At 40.3% G+C, this 24,838-nt stretch overlaps 1 protein-coding gene across 2 annotated transcripts; it reads right to left on the bottom strand.

The window, feature by feature from the left end:
• Positions 1-1,592: 1,592 nt before the first annotated feature.
• ago2 (argonaute RISC catalytic component 2) lies at positions 1,593-23,259 on the bottom strand. 2 transcript variants are annotated; one of them, XM_071529327.1, is made up of 20 exons: positions 23,042-23,259; positions 21,629-21,676; positions 20,726-20,906; positions 20,478-20,598; positions 20,144-20,325; positions 19,674-19,810; positions 19,457-19,591; positions 19,050-19,137; positions 18,523-18,670; positions 18,288-18,407; positions 17,327-17,449; positions 17,035-17,168; positions 16,528-16,712; positions 14,834-14,993; positions 14,571-14,661; positions 13,926-14,120; positions 13,451-13,585; positions 13,105-13,206; positions 11,665-11,864; positions 1,593-11,075 (listed from the first exon to the last, which is right to left on the bottom strand). In XM_071529327.1, exons 1-20 carry the CDS (start codon positions 23,058-23,060, stop codon positions 10,967-10,969), a joined length of 2,613 nt encoding a protein of 870 aa, XP_071385428.1. In that variant the 5' UTR covers positions 23,061-23,259; the 3' UTR covers positions 1,593-10,966. The 2 variants fall into 2 exon arrangements, with proteins under 2 accessions (XP_071385428.1, XP_071385427.1); XM_071529326.1 differs by having other exon boundaries at positions 20,726-20,923; positions 21,631-21,676.
• Between the last annotated feature and the right edge of the window lie 1,579 nt (positions 23,260-24,838).

Raw genomic sequence — 24,838 nt, 5'->3', positions numbered from 1 at the left:
AGAGTGATCTTCCTTATTTCAAGATATTGCAATTTGTTCCAAGAAAATTGAAAACAGGTGAAACTGCATTGGAAAAAAAAGTAAAATATCTTTCCCCAAAGGCAGATTCTTTTCATTTATTTAAGGAAAATTAGATTTAAGACTCCTCACTAAATGAAGATGGATATTGTTTGCAGTGTAACATTTCAAACTGCAAATTCCTGGGGTGAAGCTGTGCCACTTGTTTTAGAAAATAGCCCTCCTGTCTTTTATGGTGTTTTCACATCAACCATGTCAAGAGATTTGTGTTATTACAATTCTATCAGTAAAATTACAATGAATAAAGTTTAATCAATCTCACAAACTAGCTGCTTTTGAGATCAGTGTGTAATATTTAATTTTTACTTCGTAAGATTAATTACTGGCAAATATTGAATACTGTAAGCTTGCTAATATGAAAAATTAGCAAATGCACATTTTTAGAATTAAGAAGTGTATGAAATTGAGTAAAGAAAGTCATGGGAGTTGTAGCCTAATCGATGCCATGGGTGATTTTTACAGCCTAAAGCTTATACAACATTACAACAGGTGAATCTAAAAGGTTCAAACTATGATTGGTGTGAGAAGTGTTCTGAAATTATTAAACAGGTGATTAGCAGAAAATGAGAAGGCAGTGTATGCCATGGAGTTACACTATGTACTGTAGAGAGATGTAGGCTACTATATGAAAATGGCAAGTAATTCTGCAGAACTGCTGCATAACACTTGCTCAAGCCATTATATATTGAAAGTATCACAGTAGAGTATATTCTGAATTTCTGCTTTCAGTGTGTGGGTAGCATCCATGAGCAAATGCCCAATTAGAGCCAGTTGTGTATTTTCTTGAGCCTCGACCGGACCAAACTCTCATTAGCCCGTCCTACCAGGAGTCACTGTGCAGGTCCATAGATAATGAATCCAAGTTACTGCAATGCATTTCACTGGTGTTACAGCTAATCTTGTTTGGTCTCAGTCCTCTAAAGGCTCTTTGACCATGTTCTGTGTATCATTAGGGTTTTGCCATTTCATTAATTTTCAGTTAATTCAGAAGCCTAGTAGGTCTAATTTTTACCGTTTTTACCCCAGGACGTCCCTGGCTGTTGTCTTCAGATTCTTCCAGAAAGTCATTCCTGGTAAATACTGTAAAATGGCATCCTTCTAAACCAGTGTCATGTCAGCAGTAATTGCAAATCAAACCTCTGGTGAAGGTTTTTCAGAATGAGTCTTGTCTTTTAGAAATTATTTCATTTTATTAACTTTGGCCCTCATTGCCTGGGAGTTAGTGTGATGGAGTAGTCATACTTTCCCAAAGTCTCTGGAACAAAATTTGGAAGAGGTCGGTCAACTCTTCAAACTGGTGAGGAAGGTTTTTGAGTAAGTGTCAACCTGAAATTGAATTTTTCAAAACTGAATCTCAATAATGAACATCCACAAATTTAATTTCATAACTGAATGGAAATTAAGTTTTTTTTCAAAACTGACGATTTCAAAATAGTATGAATACGATTCAATTTGAGCATGAAAACAACAAATGAAAGCAATTCTTTAAAGAGAAAAGTCACAACACGACTGGAGAAACTTTACATTTTTATTAATTAACGCAACTTACAGTCAAGCCAAAGAGTGAACTATATTAAGTGATACGTATTCACATTATGTCCTAACAGGGTTTACAGCATATCTTGTGTTTTGTAAGCATAATTGTTAACAAAAATAAGGAAATGTAAAATAGAAATCAAAGCTTACACATATACTTTACGACAACAAGAACAAGGAGCTTAGCAGTGGATGTGAACAAATTAAATCAGCAACATAAAGACCCTCACCATAACAGGAATGACAGCAAATTCAGTTTTGGCATGTCGTGGTTTAAATAAGGAAAAAAAAAACTCGAGACTGAGCTCAAATGACACAAATGAAGGGAGGTTTGAATTCACACAGCTGTGCAGCACTGCCTTTGCCAAGAGAGACTTTGGTCACTTTGCTTCTCCATCATGGCTTACAATGAAAGAAAATAAAATGTACTGTATATAATGAAAATGGCCAATGAGGAAAAAAAACAGAAAAATGGAGTGTCCTGGAAACTGTGTTCTATGAATGAAGTTAGGGGAATATTTTGCATTTTTCTTCAAACAAGGAAAAATGCAAAGAATCTAGAGATGATTGTCAGTGTTTTCCCTAAATAAACAAAATTTCTCAAAGAAATATATATAAAAAAAAAAACAATAAAAACATAAAAAATGTTTTGCAGTGGACTACAACTCCAGGACCACCCCTACATTCATAGGAGGTAGATAACATGGCAATGACACATGACGCAATTTCTAAAAAGATGTGTCAGAATGGGAATCAAGCTCTCTGGCAAGTTTGTGGAATTGTAGTGCATAATTTGTTCAACTTTTAAGGCCAAATATAATAGAAACAAAGTACCTCACGTGTAGATCTAAGGCTATTTTAAGACAAAGGTGTGGGGAGAATTAGGACAGGGACACAGTAAGCAGATACAGCCCTTTCACGGCAATACCTGAGTCAACAGTCATATTAAACCACAGAGTCTCGCCAGATGGTTGGTGCACATCAACTCTTCATTGCCTCAACCCAATATTTTTGGCTACACAGACACAGAGCGTATGCAAACAAAAAAAACAGAACACAGAAAAATGATGTGGCTACAATTGAGAAATACTCTGATGAGATTAAGCGTGTTTAGAAATTGCATAAACGACACAATCATTTGGCCACAAGGTGCAACGCACTGCTTCGTCACACCTGTTAATGGTATAATAGAACTCTATCGGATTAATTGGTCATGGCATATGCACAGCCTGTCGTGACGTTCAAACCTCCCAAAGGGGAAAATTAAAAATTTTATTGGACAATATGAAGTACGCTAAAGAAAAAAAAAATGAAAAAGTCAATGCAGCATATATCAGGCTTATGAGGTACTTCATGAATATATAGATATATATATCTTAACCTTTTTAGAAAAGCTCTTCAAAGTCATATTATTCCTTATAATTCCTATCGATAGCATAAAATACCTCGTCAGTTATTTTTTACTTTCTGCCCGACCTCAAATGGGCGATTTTTTTTTTGAGACTGTTTTGAAAGTGCAAAACACAAATACTGATCGTTCTATGCAGCATCTACACTCAAGGTTGCATGATAATTAAAATGGAAATTCTTTTTATGTGGCGCTGTCTATTTTGTCAATCCTATATGTAAAAAGGACTGGCAAACCCACCGTTGGGGGAGATGGAGAAGAGATCCTATAAAGGCACACATAAAACGACTACAAACATACTGGATGTTTTCAGCTCAGACAGAAATGACAAGAATTTGAAGTTAATTGCCACACAACCTCATATGTACCTTTCGTTGAAGTCACAATGTTATGACATTGCAAAGTATGTTCAAATGTGTATATTCCCTTTGTAAATTGTCGCATGCAAAACTACGTCTTTTAACCTTATCAAAACGGTATTGAATCTGGTTAATCGTAGGAAAAGCGGAAATAAATTGAGTAAGAGACAGGGACAAACTCCCTGATTTTATTGCAGTACTGGGTAACATGGCAGAGAAATGTAGGCATTTGATCACTTGGAGTGGCTCTATCCAGTATTAAACCTTAAGATTTCTATATTCTGTTAAAAAAAAAAAAGAAAAAAGAAAAAAGGCTGGTTCCAGCAAAAACATCGTCAGAACACAACAATGCAGACCTAAAATTCAGTAGATCTCCATAAAGCCTCTTTGATGTCAAGGAAACCAGCGGTGTGATTTAATACAGAAACTGAACTCTGTTATTCTACCCATTTGCAAAGTATTGTCTTGCTAACTCTAATGCTTATGGAGAGTTGCCTTGACCTACTTGTAGAGACCGACCGGTGTAAAGACAACCAGATAATCACCAACAGCTCACAGCCCACGCTCAGACATTATTGCTGTACATACAACATTCCAACAAGCCTTGCTCCTTTTCCTCCACAACAAACACTCCACAACACCGCCACCATTATGCAGGAATATTGATAATAACGCATCGTTATAGGAAATAGCAATTACGATGTCACTATATATATATCACTACGTTTGTCACTATATAATCCAGTCTTGACTACAGTTTGTATTGCCTCTTGAACGAGTCCCAGGTTCTGCTGAGCACTGGCGCCTTGTTTTTGTCGTTATTGTGTTTTGAAAAATGAAGGACTCACATGAAACAATGAGACTTGAGCTCCAATTGCAAAATTTGGTCGCCTAAACTTTACAAACTAAAACAACCAACCAGTCATCCATGAGCACATGGTTTTCCGTTTATCAAGGTTCGAGAAAAGAACAATGCTCGCACACAATATTGGCTTGTATTGGTTTGGTCACTACAATTTTTGTCTTTGTCACCATTATAAATTAGGGCTAATATTAGCTAGCACCCGACACCGCTCTGAGGTAGTTGTTCCAAGTTGGTAAATAAAAAGCCAAGTCATTCTGAAGACCAAAAATGCTTTCAGAATAATACAAAATACCCACATCAGTCTTGCATGATTGGATGCATGTAGATGAGCTGGCATTGGTTTAGTTTGGTGAAGCTCTATTACTGTCCTCTTCTTAGCTTTCATCAATGGAAATCAGTCAAGGTCAGATTTACTACAGCCTCCAGCCTGAGGGGTCTTTCTTCAGTCCCCCATTTGAATTTGTACTCAATACATCAGACTTGTAGCTAGAAACAACAATATAGGCCAACTTTAGTTGCAAAGACTTTGGGGACCCCACACCGGTGTCACATGGGTATAGGTAACAGGGGAAAAGGGACATTGGTATGATGACAGCTGACTCAACCAGATACAATGTGATTTAAAAAATGTTTGTCTATTTAAATTGAAAACATGAGAAGGGAAATTACGCGGGACTCTCATATGGTAGCAGGGCCTGCTGAAGCCAACACACAGTGTTATGGAAATCATCAACGGTAGTTTGGATTCTTGAAAACAGAGCTACGTAGTAGTACAATCGACAAAATTAAGAAATACAAGCAATCAAAGACGACACTCAAACGAAAGCTTTAGCCTCTATGATTTCAATGTTGTGTAGTCACTAGCGAAGGACCGCACCTGGAGCATCAACATCACGGTGCTAATCCATTAGTGAACTGAACGGGGCGATTTTAGGGTTTTGCAGGACAACTCTGCAAAAGACTGAATAGGAATATCAGACCAAAGACTTAAGCAGAAGCCGAAAATCTAACAGCAAACAAGATCACACTACACTGCAACCATCATATATACACACAGCTCTTATGTTACAGCACCTCACACAAGCATGACAGAATAGAAAACATGACTACTCTGCACCAGTGTGAAACGTTTGTCTCCTAAAGTACAGTAGCCAACATCCAGAGAGAGATGTCTGAATGGTAGATTTATGTATCTCCTGTAAATCAATGAAAAGATTTATGATATCAGCTGCTATGTAGATGATATCTAATCAATGAAATATCAAAGAAGAAAATATAATAGTTTCCTCCATTGAGCCTATAAATAACAGAAAAAACACCAAAAATTAAGATGGCTAAATTCAATATGTTTTTTTTATGTTAATGAAAGGGCTTTGCATAAAAAGTGAACATGAGTAGAAACATACTGGATGGATAGCCTATACAATATTACAAAACACGCTGGCTCTAAGTACATTCATTGTTACATTTTGAGCTAGGAAAATAGGTTCTACTCTACTAGAGGTTTCTGTATATCCGCAATAGCTTTTCTAGGAAACATGGAGAAGAGGCAGAGAGGAGAGATATCACTGTACAGAGGGCAATGTTTTGGAGATAAACTCTTGTGTTTAGATTTCACCTTGCTATAGCTACTCGCCTCATTTGAAATTGGGGCTTAAAGGCAATTCAAAACCTGTAAGTCTGCTTAAAAACAGGAAAATGGGCCGATCGTCAAACTTGGAAGAATTTTGTCTGTCTCAGCCTCTTTCAGCCTAAATATCATATCCACAACACACAAAAAGCATGTTATTGTGGAAAAGAAAAACTTAACTGATCAGTTGAATTAGCCTATGATATGCTCTTTAGTTTGACTAGCCAGCCATCTTCAGTTTTTCCTAGTTTCACTCAAAACCATACGGGGAAACGGCCAAAGTGAGGTGAATATATTCATTTAAAAAGTGACTTGGGGAGGGAAAAAGTATACCGCAATTTCATTAGGGTTCCAACTACAGATGTTTGTGTGGCTCTTAATGTTATTATGTCACTCAACTCCTTGTGAAGGACTGTCACATTCATCCCGGCTGGTGTATCCATTTACAGATGAGCTCCCTATGGCCACAGTTCATCTGTCCCATACACATTCTTGATTTGGCTCACAATGACTCAGATCGATTTAAAAAGGAAAAGCTTCTCCTAGATCTTGATATGTAGCTAGTTCTACCCGACACATAATGAGGCCCTATTTAAGCATGACTCTTCTATGCACATTGCAGTCTCGAGCAAGGACTGTGACAATGTAATATTACACACATTAACGTCCAGCACACTTCCCCCTCACACACTACTTTGGCATCGTGTCTAAAACAAGCAGTGCGATAACAGACATCTGAACGTCCACAGCTAATCAGTTCTTTACAATACCGGTCAGTATATTCATTTTGCATAAAGCACCTTTCTACTGCACCACAGTACAAAGGCAACCCAACAACCTCGCTGACGACAACCCGCTGGAAATTTCACACTTTCGTTAACATTTAAAGGCATTAGGCTATTTCTGAAAAGTCATGCGCTGTATGCTGGTTGGCTGGGGAGAATCCCTCTGGATCGACAGCTGTGTTTATCTGAATGGGCAGTGCACATACCGAGGCTCTCGGACCCGTCTGGGCTGTGCAATGTTAATTAGCCGTGCGTTTTTTCATTTTGAAAAGCCACCAACCCAGATTGTTCCTCTCTAAAAAAAAAAAGGAAGCTGCCAGCCTGCCACCTGATAAATACTAAACTCACAATGCTGCAACAGCTTAAAAAGTCCATTTTAGTTTAGTGCAAAAATAACATTATCAAAGGTTTGACTTTTTTTTTTTCAGGAAAAGCAATGCCATTCAGGTCTGGTATTCTAAGGTGCTGGTATAGGTAATGTAAAACACAAAGAAGCAGTAACAACAAGTACAAACTATATCTCTTACAAAGCAAACCTTGATGTTTTGAATTTTAGCAGGTTATTTTTCTTGGGACGCTCACATTGTGTGGAAGCTAGCGGTGTCCTTTCATTTCAAGGAGGAATGCTAACAATGCTGACAAGCCATTCTGGGGAACCTGAATGACAAAAATAGGAACTTTCCCCGCACAATATGACAGGCATCTAGTGAACAACCTCCAACTAAAATCCAAAGTGTCAAGGTATCCCTTTTTAGCGACTATTTGAAGACTGAACAAACGGATGAGTGAAGAATGTGGCAGCATTAAAAAGACCTGTGTTCACTCAGAGACAAAGACATTCACGTTTCAAAGCGCAGAGCCACTGGCAGGCTTCACCTGGCACAAGTCTCCATGAAAACGCCATCAACACAACATGTGATTGAATAAGCTTGACCCGTTTCTAATCATATCATACTTGTGAGTGAGTGGGGGAATTAAAACGCACGATTAGAATACACCAATACATACAGACGCAGTAAATGCTTCATTCAAAACTTAACTGATCAGAGGCCTTGCTGTACACACTACGCACACTGCATCTATTCACACCGATTTCAATACATGTTCAATATTTTTCAGGCTGATCCTTTGAAGGGGGATGTAGTCTACATTTTGTTAGCTTGCAAGCAACTTTTATTAACAGTCTACCCGACAGCACAACTAGGATGCATCAACGTTTTGTCCAGATCAAGGATATGCAATGACCTTACTGTGATTACCCTGATGTGGGCTTTGCATTTGTTGTTAAACTTCTCAAGCGGGAAAAACAAGGTGTTAAAAAAAAAAAAAAAAAGACTGCTGTTCCATTGGCGCACAGAGAAAAAGGAAAGAGGAGGGAAAGCTACGTATAAATATACATATTTCAAGAATTTGGTCGTACAGCTCAACGTTCAAAATCCCTCAAAGGAAAAAAACGAATAAAATAAACCACCTTCTCTTGAAATTAGCATTTTGAGCGAACCTATGAATGTCACACGACTACATAAATCGAGAAAGCACGTTCACCATCATGCATACCAAGCATTTAAAACCTTGAATATCAATACAAGGCTCAAACAATGCCAATTAGATAGATAGTAGGGGTAATTATAAGGAAATGGCCAGCGGTGTGATGTTACCATAACACTTTAACAGGTAACAAGAGGTAGAACACACGGCCATTTCCATACAATTACACCAGTGTCACACAATATGGCCGAGCCTCCTGCTTCGATTGAGAAACAAAAATCTATAGAATTCATATCATACCAACTTTCTGCTATCAAAAGTGCATCCAAATTTACATGTTGTGAGACCAGCACCGATAAGAACAATATTGACATCATAACAGTAAATATCAAGTACATGATTTTCAGAATGCCCCACAAACACAGTCAGTCGGATTTCGAGTTACTTTACAGGTAATGAGTAACGAGGGTAACACAGAGGTCATCGAGGGAGGAAAAGATCCTCAAAATGGTTAAGCATCTTTTAGCATACGTCTAACAAGTTCAAAGCCTCTTGGACCAGTCCAGTGAGGATTTAAGGTGGCTTTACAGTGAAAACTTCTAGCACCTAGAATCAAGATGTCCTTTTGTGCTTCCATTTCTATTGAATAGTAATCATGTAAAAGTTTGTAATCTTGTTTGGCTAAGAAAGATTGTGTGTTACAAAGGATATACCCAATTTTTGTGCTATAAAATCTACAACAATACAAATGAGGACATAAATCCTTCACACCATTACAAAGGCATGAAGATACTGATAAGCACTAAGAAACGCTACTAAATGCAACATGCTAAAAAAAACAAACAAAAAAAAAAAGCCCTGATTAGCTACCTCTATAAATGACCCAAATTCATGTGAGAAACCCCACTGCTAAATCTCTTGGTTAAAAATTATGCATAGTTAGAAAATAGAGATTATTCCCCTCCAATCAAGACTATATGAACATTCGCCAACTCAACTTGTAAGTAGTAAAACTTAGATGGGATGCTAGGAAATGTCTAGGGTTATTAGTAAAACTTCAGCGACAGTCTTGGAAGGCAATAGAATATTTGCATTTATGTTCTGTGTATACAAATAGACAGTGTTAATTTAGACTACATACGGGCCAGTCATTTTAAAAAATTGCCTCTATAATAATTTCAACAGCCTCCCCCGAAAGCTTATTCAAAATATACCCTATAATCAACAATTCTATATACTATAAAGACTCGCAAAAAATAAATTTGCATAAAACCCAAGCTTTCGTGCGACGACAAGTGCTCCTAATTCATGGAGCAACATCTATAATGAAAGAGTATTGGGGAATCTTGATCAATTAAATTAAACTCTTTGTCATTCTTCACTCCAGGCTCTCTGTTGAAACTAAAGCAAATGTTGCAGGTCTCATTCTACTGTACCGAATGCCTGGATACCAAGATGCCAGACCAACATCCAGCTCTGACAATGACATTGCAGAAAGACTATTTTGCTGCCATAGATATATAAAAAAAAAAACAAATGAACTAGGGTTAATGCGTGTAAAGGAAAAAAATAAACAATTATCACAAATACCTAAATGTCTAAAAAATATGTGAGTCATCTACATGCATATTCATTACAAAAATGATTAAAATTAAAATAGAGAGACTATAAAAACAGATGGGGACACGCAAGATTTCATTATTGTTCCCCTATGTAGATTTCTACATCATGTATCTCGTATCAACACGGCTCAGAGTACATTACAAAGGTGTCCTTGTCGGGAGCCAGTCCCGATGGACCATTTCTCGGCAGCATGGGAGTTCGATTATTGATGCAACTTAATCAGTTCCAAGTAGGAAGCGAGGCAGGAAAGCATACAATTGCTGTTCTTTCGATCTCATCAATATTAAAAGCCCTCTTCTAGAGTAAAATAAGTGTTGGTTTAAAAGGGTCGTATACAAATCTGATGCAAAAACCATTCACCAAGTTGTCACCAGATTTGGCATAAAAATGTGTTGGTCACCAGTGTCAATCAAGGACAAATACTGAAAACCCAGCAATGTGGGCCACTTGATTCATAGTTGTACATAGAAATGTCAACACAACGGTGGTCTCAAATGGCACTTTTCTTCACATAGTGCACTATGTGAGAAATTAAAGTAGGATTTGAGACACAATCCTCAATATATTAAGTACTTTTGTCCTGATTAAAGTATCCATTCTGGTCAGTGCACTTTGCTTTGATTGGCTGTTAAATAATGTTTGTCAGAGGAGCAAATGATTAGGCCTATAAACAGTGAATGGGCCCCCCCATCTTTTGATGTCCCCTCCTCCGTTCAAGCACCAGGCCCCTATCAAACAGAATGACAACAGGAGAAAGAGGGTGACCGGCTTCTTCTAAATTCTAAACCACACCCAGTGTATGATGATACTGCCCACTAGTTTAGAAATGGTAGTTTTTTTCTGTCAGTGTACAAAACTTTCTACCTTTTCCTCTCATACTTTGTAAACACATTTCCCCACGACATTTACAAATACACACTAATGCACAACATGTAAATAAAAACTCCGCCATCCACACCCCAATATAGAGGAATTCTTTTGCGCCTTACAGTCTAATAGCTGGAACGTTTGGGTGGGTCAGGGGCTTGCACATGTGGGCTTAAATACGATTGTGGCCATATTGGGAAAGTGACAGGCCTGCTGGGTAGGGGGATCACTGTGTGAGACCACAGTGATGGTATCTACACCTGACAGCGAGGGGTAGTGGGTTCTAGCAGTGGGGTCTCACCCACGCCAACCTGGGCCTGTGCGTACTCAGGCAAAGTACATGGTGCGTAGGGTGTCCTGGTGGATCTGAACGGCCTTGGCCAAGGCCTGCTGGTCACGCCCGTTGCTCTGGCCTGATGTGTGGCTGCCCTCAGCACTGAAACGGAAAAAATAAATAAATAAAATAAACAATACCATTACAGAAGAGTAAACATTGATTTGTAGAGATAGCTGATGTGTAGAGATAGCTGATGTGTGGTGAGCGTTCTGGCGCAAACTGGCTGCCGTGCATCACCCAGGTGGGTGCTACACATCGGTGGTGGATGAGTTGAGTCCCCCCCCCCATATGTGAAGTGCTTTGAGTACCTAGAAAAGCGCTATATAAATGTAATCAATTATTATTATTATTGTATAACTGTCTACAGTGTATGTGGGGACATAATTGTGGGGAGAGTGAGACTTATGATTAGTACAGTCATTCTTTTACATTCCCTAATGGGGAATTCCCTAATTTCTAAAGAATTATAGAATATAAACTATAAAAAATGATAGTAAATTGTTCCTCATTTTTCTGGGGACCCTGTGGAAACCCCTCCAGGACTCCTGAGGTTCCCCAAGCCCCACTTTAACAACCACTTGTCTAGCAACAAAGCAAGCCCCCTTCCTTGTTAATTTAACAGAACTTGTGTACACCAGGGTCTTCTTGCTCTGCGACAGGCCTGACAAACGGGAGTCTGGCTCCTTACCTGTCGTGCTCTTTGTCCACCAAGTGATAACGGGCGCGGAAAGCCACCAAGTGGGCGTAGTAGGCTGGTGCTGGGATGGAGACGGACCGGGTGCAGCGCACGTAGGTGTGGCACAGCTGGTAGGTGAGGACCTGCAGCTCATCTGAAGTGAAGTGGTTGTCATCCCAGAGCACATGGTAGTGAGATGGCCTGCTTGTGCCCTGAAAAGAGTGGTTATGGAGGACAAGTGTTGCTTCAGTGCTAACAAGGCAACAGTAAGCATCCCCAACAAATGGTACGGTCCACCTCTGGGCCAATCAGCAACAAATATGCCACATTGTGGTTGAGTATTTGTGGGATAGGAATAACTGAAAAGGACCATCACTCAGTACAGTTACGTGCACTGTAACTCTTGAAATGTACTTGACTGACTGGTTATAATAATAATATAATATTTAATGTTTTGACCTGTAATTGTAGAGGCCCCTTTGGGCCAATCAGTGTAATTGTGAAATTGCTGGAACGCAGTAGTGAGATGCCCATTACCCCAAGTTTTGTTAAAAATTCAATCAGATGAGATGTCAGTTGTGCTGGATGGATGAACAGATGGAGATCGATGCATAGTGGGGGGCAATTATCAATAGTGGGGAACAATTAGGGATGCACCGCTCAGGTTATCTGGGGCTGATTCCAACTGCAGATTTTTTAATAGTTTAATCAGCCGATCACCGATCCAACTGCCGACTGCAATGATGCATTTTACCCAGACTTTCTACTAACAACAAGCCAAGTTGTAAAAGTGAACAAAAAACATAAATTGTAAACACAGTGCTATACTGTGATTTTACTGATTGTCCTTATGGCTCCATGACATTGCTGGCCTATCCATGTGTAAATAAATCAGAGGTTTTATCCAAACAGTAATTACATGTTAGTGTGTGACGACTAAGGTGCTTACTCACCTATTGCCACTGGTACTACTGCATGAAAAGGTTTTAATTGTGGCAGCATAGGCTCTGCCTTCTGTCCAATATATTAAACTGGTTCTAATCTATGATCATAGGCTGTGAAATTCAAAACGGTGTCAGAAATTATCTGTCAATGCCAGATGGACGACCCACCTATGCTACTAACGTTTTACTGGCTGCCACAAATCCGCTCATACTTTTTTCGGCATGCGTGACCGCTTTCCTGATCCGGCAGTGAAACTTTTTTTTGGATCAAGCCGTTGAAATGCTAATTGGACAGTCACTAGTGACCTATTCATAATTTTTATTGGCCGATTTGATCAATCAATGCACTGGTGCACTTGGTGCAAGTATTACTGTTTTAAAGAGCAATATGTAATGTGTTTCCTAAGCCTAGCCAAATTCAATGTAATTAGGGCAAACAACTGAATCTGCCCCATCTTTTGATGCCGCATCCTCAAATACACTACACTGTTCCCAATGCAATTTTTACCTGTATACCAGCATGACTGCAAAGGTAGAAATCAAACTCCGACGGGTGAGTGATTTTGGTGTCCACTGTGGTGCCTGCAGGAATGTTGCCACTCTTGCCAACCTGCAGAAATCCCACCAAAATATTAGAATAGTGTTTCAGTGCAAATAAAATTATACCATTTTTTTGTTCCAATTCCAGCGATGTGTGTTAGGATTGCTTCATTACATGGCTTCCATGGCAAACTTTATTTTAGTAAGAGACAAAGACATCACAAACAAATTGCCTTTTGCAAAACTTTTTTTGAAAGCCAATAACACAATTTTAATTTTAAAGTGAAGAAGACAGGAAACTTAACACTACTGACCCGCTCATTCCTGTCCATGCAGAACAGTCTTGTGTGGTGTCTCTTCTGCACGACCACAAAGGTGATACCAGGCTGGTAGTCCTTCTCTAGCTTGATGCAGGCCTCGCGGATCGCCAGCAGCTCATGCTGAAGAACCTGGGGCTCACAAGGAAAAACACAGATTTGATCACCAAGTGAGACCAAGTACACTCTACACATCTAACCCACAATTCATACTGACACAAATATAGGAAATTCACACATTGCACCTAGACCATATTAACAGCTCTTGGCAGGTAAAAAATTCTATGACAACACTGCAATGCTCATCTCTCTTTAAAAGCTATAACCCCTTTCTCACTTTCACACTAAGCAGAGCAGAGTTTGACCCCGCTCTCAACCCTGATCTTGACCAAGATCGACTTCCCCATCTCGACCCTTTCACAAACCCACTAGCACACTCCTCCTGTATGAGAGGGCTATGTATGTGTCTCACCTGGTTGAACTGGCCCTCAGAGATGCCGTCGCGGTAGTAGATGATGCGGGTGGGCTTGAAGCGGGTGGACTTGTAGAACTGGATGAGCAGCTCCCTCACCATGGTTGCCAGGTCTTGGATGATGTCCTGGCGGTGCTGCTGGACCCGCACTGTAGCGCAGTAGCGGCTGGGGTGGGCGTCCATACTGCCGACCACCTGGAGAGGAAAGCATATATTTAGTTACAATTAGAAGGAATGACTGAGAACGCCTTATTAAACAATCCTACAAATTAAAGGGTGGACACAAAAAAGTAAAGGGGCTTTGTATCGCTTAATGTCTGACCAAGTGTCCAAGGGGATTTATGTGTGTGCTTAACAGGTGGTGATTGTCTGCCATCTTGCTTACAGCTATGCACCAAGATCTAAAGTTTAAGCCATTAGTTAGACCTATATACTGTATCCTTTCCTCCTTTGTTGCAGTGCAGGTAATTGAAAGCCTTATGTATTTACTTTGTATACAGCAGGTGTCCTAAAAACAGAGAATTAATTGCTTCAATTATTTAAAATCATGCAATTTATGTGCGACATGAACATGCCCTTCCTTAGAAGTTACTAGTAGAGGTTAGAAGTTCATGCTGTGCTGCTGTGCGGTGTGATGTTACTTACAGCGGCGATGGAGGGTTTCTTTCCGTCTCCTGCAGGTGGATGAGTCACGTCTGCACCAAGGAAGATGACTGGCTGCTGGAACACTAGAGGCCTGGAACGAGGATGCAGAGTTCATGGGTACAAGTGAGATTCAGCACAAGTAGATGATATATTCGTACAATTTGGGAGAAAAAATGCTAAGGTTAAACATTGAACATACAGCCTTCGATTCCAACCATTTAATGTCAGGATTTCAGTCAGGGTTTAGTAGGGGCCTCACTAACCTGCCCTGTGGGAGGAGGATGTTATTGACGCCGCCCAGCTTGACGTTGATCTTCAGACAGAGGTTGGAGAGGGTCTGAGGCGTGGTCTTCTGAACGTTCTTCACCTGCACACACTGCGTGGCCATGCCCAGCACCGTGTCCCCAACACGCTTCACCTCAGCTGCAACACACACCGGGACAAGTCAGTAATGTCATCTCACAAAACCTCAGTATGAATGTGTACTAGAAGTTGATACAGGTCAAAAATCATTCATCCCTCAGGGGGATGAAGAAGGTAAGAATTGTGAAGATGTTGAAGACAGGGGCTATTGTGTTGTGATTGGAACTTATTGAGTGAGCTGTTGTGAATGACTGTTGCATGTAGCCTACAGTGTATACATAGTGTCATGGTGTATTTTCAAGGGGCGCTACTACGCCATTCTAACAGCACTGTAGTCACCTTTCTAAAAAAACACACTCACACACTTCACAGCTACCCTAAACTGGGATCACCTGATTTATCTGGGTCATCAAGCACCACACCAAACATGTGGCCACTGGCATTGATAGACAATTGACCTAAAACCGAAACCATGATTTCATAGCTACCTGCCTGTGATTTATAAGACACTGTGTCATAATGCCTCTTTCAATAGCATGCAGCATCAGAAATCACATCAAACCTTTACCGCCAATCTACATTTGCTAATTATGTTTGACAGTCACATTTAGAAAAGTCATACCAAGCGAACTTTATGTCATCCCCGTCATCAGAGGCTGTTTGTGTAACCGGTTCCAATTCATGAACACACCCAATAATTCACAACATTACTGGCAGAGATTTTAGATTTAGTCTTGGTCACTGGTTAGTTTGTCTAATTCACATATGCCACTTTCAACCCTCAAACCACCAGTTTCAGTAGTCGATAACAGACCACAGAAGTCTTCTATCTTGATGTCATTATCAGCAACAGACTAACCACCAACATCAAGCACCAAAAAAAAAGTGTGTGAAAATCTACAACCCAATGGGTGGTGTAAGAATAAATAAAGTAAAGCATCAAAGCATCAACAGCATAATTGCAAACATGTGCAGACTAGCTAGCTGCAAGACTAGAAAGACTGATTTCACCCCAAGAGAGAGTATTGACAAGTGTAATGGTGTCTATAAGCATGTCATACTAACACAAGTACATAAGTAGTAGAAGTTTGGAGCCTAAGTTTCACTTGTTTTCACACCAACAGTCTAAGTGGAGATGGACCAAATGTAAAGCTCCAGTCTCCGGTCCTGGCAGGGCGCCAACACCTAGTGTAAGTCTGTCTGATAGTAAACTACAAGTCACCTAACATCAATATGGTGAAGAGATTGAGGACAATATCCCACATTAAAAACAAAAATGAAAAAGGAGCCGCCTGGAAAGGTGTCAGTATATAGCTATCTAGACGGCAGTCACTTGTGGAAACCTGTTTCCCCATTTCAGTCTCTTGCAGATTTTCAGTGTCTTAATGTTTGGCGGGCTGTCCTAATACCAGAGAATTTAATCCCTGGTCACTGTAGTAGCTGGAATTTCGAAATTTGAGTTTATTTGGGTGTGAGGAGTGGTAGTGGGTTACCGACTTGTTAACCCCTGGCCCCTGCAGCAATAAGTACACTACCTCAATCCCCACTAAACGACAGGAGAACTAGAACAAACTGTAGGAGTTGGGTTCCTCACCATAGACAGGCGTCTTCCCCGGCAGGATGACCACCACCAGCTGGAGGCCCTGGTAGGTGTACTTGAGGTGCTTGAACATGGGCTCCACGCTGTCGGCTCCCTGGGCGTACTTACAGAAGCAAGGCTGACCCTGAATGGGCATCCCCGCATCCCGCGAGATCTTCCTCAGCTGGTCTGTGAATGCTCTGAGAAAGACAAGTACCAAATTGGAAATTGCATATTCAATGATCTAAAAATTACACAGTGGGGTTTATCAGCTTGGGTTATACCAGACTCATGTTCGAACTGACATTTGAATTCTGAATGAACAGAGGATGAAATGGCAAGTGATGGGCAAACTTCACATGCAAAACCAAGAACAAGTCAAGTAACTCAAAATACTTGAATTGTGCATTTGGCAGAAAATGTTCCATATGATAGGAATTCTAAATTTCTACTATTTATATACATATATATTCAAATTTTTTGAATGAAGACATGGTTCAAATGTCAATGTATCACACTTACTTGAGCAGGAGTTCAGTGCACTGTCTCTGTGGGGCAAAGCAAGCGATGGCCCACACTTTGATCTCGATGCCGGTGTGGAATTGCTTGTTCCTCATGTCCCATACTCCCTGGATTGGTGTGGCTATTGCTTTGTTCTGCAAATTATGATAACAGCAAGCTTAAATTGGATAGTGTCAGTTGCATGAAGTCACTTTGATATAACCTTAGAACAACAAATGGAATACTTTGTGGATGAAAAGCATATTGTCTTCAGGCCACCATCGACCCATCCAGGCTCTGGTGATCAACATACCCTGCCTCCATAGAGGATGGAAGGTGCCTGTAGGACGCGGCCGTTCACTTCCGTCATCTCATCCCTCACCATCACTCCGAACTCCCGAACATAAGGGTCAGTGTTAAAGTTGGCACTTCTCATCTGGAAAATACAACAAAAGTCGAAGCAGTAAGAAATCAAAATTAGGGGAGAGATGAAGATGTGCATATGTAGGGGTGTGTGTTTGAATAAGTGTGTGGATGAAAGTAGAGGTGAAGGTGGCATGCAGACTGGTTGGTCGAGAGAATGAATGATGACGGAGTTGAGCATAAATAGTTGATGGGGTTGGGGAAATGACGGAAAATGGGGACAGGGAAGTAAAGGAAATCTACACAGATTACAAGTTTTGGATTTTTATTTACTAGAATTTAAATGGAAAATGTTGTAACAACTGGAATGTTTGTTTAACTTTGCCCAATAAACAAAGTTGAAAAAAAAAAGAAATCAAAATCACATTAAGACTGCAGTGTGAATATTTATAATTCAGGGAAAAATCTTCAACAAAAGTTTCCACTCTGCTCATCGTTTGTAAGGTCAACCTGCCACCTAATCGGGATGCCAGGATTTCATCATGTTTAACAGTTTTTAAGACCTTTTTAAAGTCAATTAGAATGAAATATAAGACCAATCTGGCAACTGAAATAAACATGAAAATGAACACAACTGTAGGCCTAGGTCTGTGTGACTGGGCTGATTTCTCAATGGAAAACAGAGCACCAAGAAACCGCAACATATTTAAGACCTCTTAAAATGAATTTAAGACTTAAAACACTTTATTCAACTGTACTGAAGAAATTTTAAAGCCTTGAGTTTAGATAAAAGTTTCCAACAGTTTAAGACTTTCTGGGCCTGCAGGCAAACTGCTAACTGCTGTTACATTCAGCAGTAAATATCTCTCAGAGTAACAACAATCCACGGCCATCATTTCAGAGGGACTCACCAATTTACTGATCTCATCCTGACGGTCGGGCGCCGATCGGGCTGTGGCACGGATCATAGTGGAGGTCTGATTGTCTGTCAGCTTCTTGATGCAGCGCTGGCCTGCCACTATGTTACACACCTAGACCGATGAGAAACAAAACATGTAAGGACCTCTGATGGATTTTGATAAAAATCAATAGTGAATCAAGTCTCTAACAAAAGTAAATAAGCGTGAGAGGTTGGTGGCTGCGTACCTCTAGAGGCAGGTAGGTGTGCTTCTGCTCCTGTCCCACCTGGAGACATGGGAGGTGGGGGTACCGCAGGATCAGCTTGTACTTGTCTTTGAAGTACTGTGCTACTGTGCATTCAATAGTTTGGCCATTCTCCTGTTGCAGGGGGAACCTGAGGAGAGCATACACCAGACAAATAAGTGAGGGGAAAAATACAGCAGCTCCCCGTCTTATCCGCAAAGGGCAAGGTTGTTCCCCAGTCAATGAAGAATATCGTAGACAAAACCCGTGTTCAAAAGACTTTACAATAGTCATCTTCTGAGCTCATCAGTGAGTCACATTTATGAAGCCAAGCCAAAAAAAACAAAACACATTTCAACAGCAAATTAAACATTTAGCATGCATATTAGATGTTCTGGTCCAGTATTTCAATATACCAAACATGTAAATAATGAGGAAAATTATTTTAGTATATCCACCAGCTATTACTGATTTACTATAAATCTTAGGATCTTTAACATGAACAAAAAAACATGGTACAGCATTCTTACGTCTGGTGGCTGGCTGGCCTTCTGGTCACGTTGCACACTCTGTACTTCCTCTTCATCTGCCCACAGTGGGTGATCTCCACCTTCAAACCTGGATGGGGGGGATCACAATACAGGATGACCAAGTTTGCCATATGACTTAAAACAAAACTGCTTCAAGTTGGTAAATGGGCATGTGGCAAAAGATTTGGCTCATAACTTTTTAAGTTTAGTTTATTTCCAAAGAAAATTAAACCATAAAAAGCATAGAAAGAAGAAACAAATTACTAAATTATGCAGGTGAGCAGGTAAAAACCGAAGAGGCTTATCAATACATCTCACCTTAACAAATAAAGAAACAAATAAACAACTTAAAAATCTAAATGACAAGCAAAGACTCCATTGGCCACTAACAAATTAACAATGATTACCTTTGATTTCCTTTGTAAATTTCACTCTCTGAGAGTCAGTTAAGGGCTTCTGTTGTTCTTCAATGCTTTTGAAATCCAAGACCTCACACATGAACTCAATTACAGGCTGGGCTTTGTAGAATGCAGTGGCCGAAACTGCAAAACAAAAACACGGCAATGAGATTCACAGAAATGGCTTCCCCTCATGCAAGCGGTACACAAACAATATGAAACCTACCATCAATGTTGAGCATCATTTTCCAGAGGGAAGGTCTGACAGACTGGTGGAAGCCAAACCACACCTCCCTGCCCCCGCCGAGGGGGTTCGAACATCCTTCTGAGGGTGTGAAGAAAGAGCGGCCCACAGGGGTATACCTGTAACAGAAAACGGTCGACAATAAAACCTGATTAACATGTTTTTCGCAAAAGAAGCTGGCCACGGGACAGCTTTAAGGAGACGCAGTTAGGAAAAACCGGAGAGACAGAGAATGAGATGGTCAGCAGGCTTTGACATGTGCCTCGAATAAATCAGGTCTGTGATAGGTGTCTGGATAGAACTGAAGGACAGTAGGGATCACTGTGGATAAGTACTGTAACTACCATATATTCCTAACTAGATACACTTTAATACAAATAGGTCATGAACCACAACCTATGAAAAAACTCATCACCCACATATGAAGCAATGTTCAACAATGAAAGACTGACCTCATAGAGGGCAAATGTCTCATGACCACGTCCAAGGCTTGGATCGTCTCAAAGGGGATGTTGGGTAGCCGTCCTGACAGCGCCTCATGCAGAGCTTGCAGACTAACGCAGGACACCCACTTGATGGCCACTTTGAAGCTGCGGTCCTTGCCTTCACCAGGAATGGTCACCTCAAGCTCCACCTGTGCAGTGGATGGGATTGGAGAAAAGAGGACAGGGGGAATGCTGTGATATTGTCCTGAAGACCAATTTTAGCACATTTTAACGGCTCACATGTATGAACATAGTTTAAGCAATTTCCCCACAACTGGAGACTGTGCTAAAAAAAACATACCTTATCTCTTCCTATGGGCAAGGGCATGGCTGTGTAGAGATTCTTCCTCCCGTCATACACTGGCTTTCGATCCCCGAAGATCTGTGTTTTAAAGTGCTGGACCATGTGCTCCACGATTTCACTGAGAAACAAAATGAAATCGGCAAATCACCACACTGACTGGGACATCATTATCAATGGAAAGCCACTGATCTCCCAGTTGCCAAGTGTAAACAGGGCTGCCTTGTGATCAATACACCCATGCGTACCGATTGACCCTTCTGGGACATTTCTCAGGCTTGATGTCAATGTCGTAATGGTACACCTCCAGTTTAGGGATTTCCATCTCAAAGAAGTTGGCCTGCAGCTTGATTGTCCTGCCCATGGTGCCAAAGTCTGGCCGTGATGGCGGCTTGAACACATATTCTGGCACCGGGGGAGATGGCGGGTCTAAATCAGAGGGGTCAAGGGTAGGAAAGAGACAAATAACATGTTAACAATCACATTATATAGGCACCTCTGACATTTCCAAAGATCTTAGGTAAACCCATTACGAGTTTTCCACCCAAGCCAACTCCTGCATATTCCGAAGCAGAACCAGTCTGTATCAGTTACACTACACTACTTAAACTTGAAGGTTTCTTATTTTTTTATGTGTTCAACCATGCTTTGTGCTTTTCTAGTGAGTCAGAAGATGCATAAATGTTTCATCATTGGTTGACAGTGTTGAACCAAGTAGCCTTGTATCTGCAACTTGAATAAGGCAACAGTGCGACTGTCAGAGCACACTCCCTTTGGCACCTTATCTTTGACCAACAGCTCTGTTCACTCAAATAAAATAACACCCATAAAACCTAGTAATATCCGGTAGTAATTATTGAATGGCCTTTGGTGTATAAAAGTATGCAACCACTCAAAACTTAAAATGGGATGCATTCAGAGGAAATTGACTATCTACTGTGACGTAGTCTTTTATTTAGAATCTCAGTTATGTTGACAAATCAGCTGTGTCCCATTTCCTGGACAATTTCATTATTCAGTCAGGAGGATAAATTGTACGACTTAGATGAATGCTTACTGTGAAGCAGAAAAAGCATTGTGTTGTCAATTACACTGGGACCAATACTGGGACCAGCGTTAGGCTTTAAAGCCCAAATATAGAAAAAGCTTACCAGAGCCTATTGACCCAGAGGAATGGGGTCCCTCAAGCATCTCAGCAGCTAAAGAAGACACAAATTACATGTTATGGTTTCTCATACACTCCATTGGGCTTGACAGACGCTTGAGATTGTTGGGTTAAAAAACAATTTAAACAGGTTAGTAGTCTAGGTTTGACTGTCTTATAAAGTTAACATGAACAAGTTCTTAATGTAGCAAATGGCCAGGAATAAGGAAAGCACAAAGTGCTGCTAAACCCTGTACATTTCTAGAGCAAATACTTTCTTCATTCTTCATTTTGCTCTCTTATCTGCACCCAAACACTATCGTTCACAACTAAGGGCGACTTTTCAAAACTCTTATCAATATACACACACAAGCAGTCCAGCAACCTGGCAATCACACCCTCCTGAAGCCACCCATTCTCCTGGAAATTAGCCTGTGGTACACATCATTAGTATTACAACCTATTACAGAAAGGACAAGAAATAGAGCTGCATCCAGCTGTAACATAAAAAGAACAACCCCTAAAACAATACATTTAATTTGAATGAAAAGGAAAATAACCCTATACAAAGTCGAGGAAAATTAGGAGGCCAATATGTGCTCAATGACGTTAGTCTCAGTATGACAACGAAGCGAACAAAACTTAGAAATAAAACTAGGAGTCTAACGTTGTAATTTTCAAAAACCTCAGGTTTGCTTACTAGTCATGTACGTTAGAGTCTGTTACATTTAATGGCTGAAGACAGCCAAAGTTGGACTAATTCACATTAGCCACTTTCATCTTCATAGTTTTTATCTTTTAACATCTGTGTGTACAGTTATCCGTAATTTCGTAATGTTTAATGCCACAATTTCCATAATAAAATGATATAGTTAGCGATTACATAGGTAACTTATATCGTGGGCAAAACGGACAGAAAACAACTGAATTAAAGTTAGCTAACGGAAGCTAACGCTAGCTAGGATCGGTTATGAGATTATATAGTATGGTCGCTAATCATTGTGTCTCAATGTTCAATTCGCTTCTGAGATGCAAAATACTGCTCTGAATTAGTGAATCTTTCATTTTACAGAAAATTTAAGCTTAATCGCTCGACCGCACACTAAGCAATTATCTTGGAAAGCTAGCTAACAATAACAAGGTCGGGGAACGTTGTAAAGCTAGCTAGCAGCAGCTTGTTGTTATTGGATGCTAGCTAAGCTTGCTTCTACTACTACTGCTTCTAGTTTGGTTGGGACGAAATGTTCTTATGCAAAGGATCGGTTGAGTTTTACAATAAACAACGTCACAGAATGAGAAAACTGAGCCTTTATTTCAGCGATTGCTCACTGCATGCACAGATAAAGCAGTAAAACGTTGGAACCATCGTTGAGTTTTTAGCTAGCTGCATTACCTAGCCGACGCTAGCTGCACAACTTACCTCCAGCAGAGGAATACATTTTGTCGATTTAAGCGTGTGCCGTGGACGTACGGATACTCCACTTTATTCTTGCCAAATGCCTCCCAAACACATACGTGGCCGAAAAGTATTTCTATATAAAAGAGCGAGGGAAGCCCAGTTCGGAAACAAAGATTTTTAGTTAGTCAAGTGGTAAATATTTGCACCACGAGAGCTTTCTCATCCTCGGCACGGCCCCATCCCCCCAACACACAAAACGGGAGCCGAGAGAAAAGCTAGCACAGAAACTATCCAGGCAACGCGAGAGGTTTCCCTCCCGTGTACTTCCGTCTTCGCTTAAATCCCGTCGGACAGACAAGACCGCTTCGTCTTTGCTGTGGAGTCGATGAGAGTCTCACGTTCGGTGCAATATGTTTTTTTTTCTGCGAAGGGCTTATTTGATTTTGCCCTCCAACGTAATGTTTAAGCTGTTAGTAAGCTATCGAGCGTGAGACATAACGTTATGACACCTAGACATGTTTTTTAAACTGGCGAAAACACTTTAGTAGTGCTCCTGTTTCGCACATGCGTAGTATGGTGACGCCTGATGAATATTTATTTATACAGCTTCTTGCATGAGTTAGCTGTTGTTTGTATCAGCTGGCTGTACTTCTAGCTCTATCAATAGGTGTATCCCAAATTTGCGATGTTGAATGTGCGAGTTGATTTCCGGTCTAGCGGAAAAGGTTTTCGTGAATGTGAGCAGGAGGGAATTATCTTGGTAACTGAGACCAAGGTCTTCAGTGATGTCAGACGCACACTGCGCGCTCACCGCCTTGACCCGCACTCGAAAAACGCAGGGATAAAACGCTCTTTTCACGCATTAAAAAGTGTTGATATGCCACATACGCAGCGACATTGACCTAGTGAAAACAAGGACCACAAACCGATCACGTTGCTAGCAACTTGTCAATAAACAAGAAAGCACAGGAAGAAGATCTCACCGTCGTGTGCCCCAAAAGGGGGAATATTTCCGGGGTACATTGTAAAATTCATATATTGATTTATTATCATCATTGTTATTATATCGAAATGATTATCACTCATAAATGCATCGATAGTCTCATTATTAGAGGCGGAAAGAGCTGTGGAATATTTTTTTTATTTAGATAGAAGTAATACTACTAAAGTAATTTTTTACTCATTTAGGACCATAAATATTTTGCAGGCTACATCATGTTCCAAAATGTTCTCTCAAAAAAACTAACGGATTATTCGTTTTGACGTGGTCTTTGAAGATAATTTGACAATCAGTTCAAGGTTTAGGGATGGTTCCCTTTTTACCACATAATAACATACAGTAGCCTATACTATGTATAATATCAGTTAAGGCATTTAAAGTCCAGCATTTCTGATTGTACATGCTCGCACATCTCGCTATATCCACTCTTATGTCTAAAAATAAAATTTGCTTATTAGAGGTAGGGGTAAATGCTTAGAAAGAATAAATTCATACTGAATAACAGATCTGAAAAATATAGCCTACTTCAAAAGTAGCATAACAAACCAAGACCGTTTGAGTTCTTTAAACAAATATGCCTGTACCTAATGTCCCACATTATTCCCCGTTCCTCTTTATAATTGTGATTTATGTTGGCTTATATGTTTCGTCATATTGTCAAACTCGAAACTGAAAGCAGTTCACATGAATGGCTCATATACCCTGGTCTACAATGTGGTCTCATTTTTCATTTTGTTTTGCATTCCTTTATCCGTTGTGTAATGTAGTGTATCCATAGTGGTAGGCCTATACTAACCGTGAATAGCCTACTCATCCTC

This window comes from Centroberyx affinis, unplaced genomic scaffold (assembly GCF_046629955.1).
Source record: "Centroberyx affinis isolate AG114_WGS23_722 - 3 ecotype Tasmania unplaced genomic scaffold, CSIRO-AGI_Caff_v1 ptg001778l_1, whole genome shotgun sequence".
Taxonomy (NCBI): domain Eukaryota; kingdom Metazoa; phylum Chordata; class Actinopteri; order Beryciformes; family Berycidae; genus Centroberyx; species Centroberyx affinis.
Note: the sequence above shows the minus strand (reverse complement) of the source record. Positions and strands in the feature narration are given on the sequence as shown.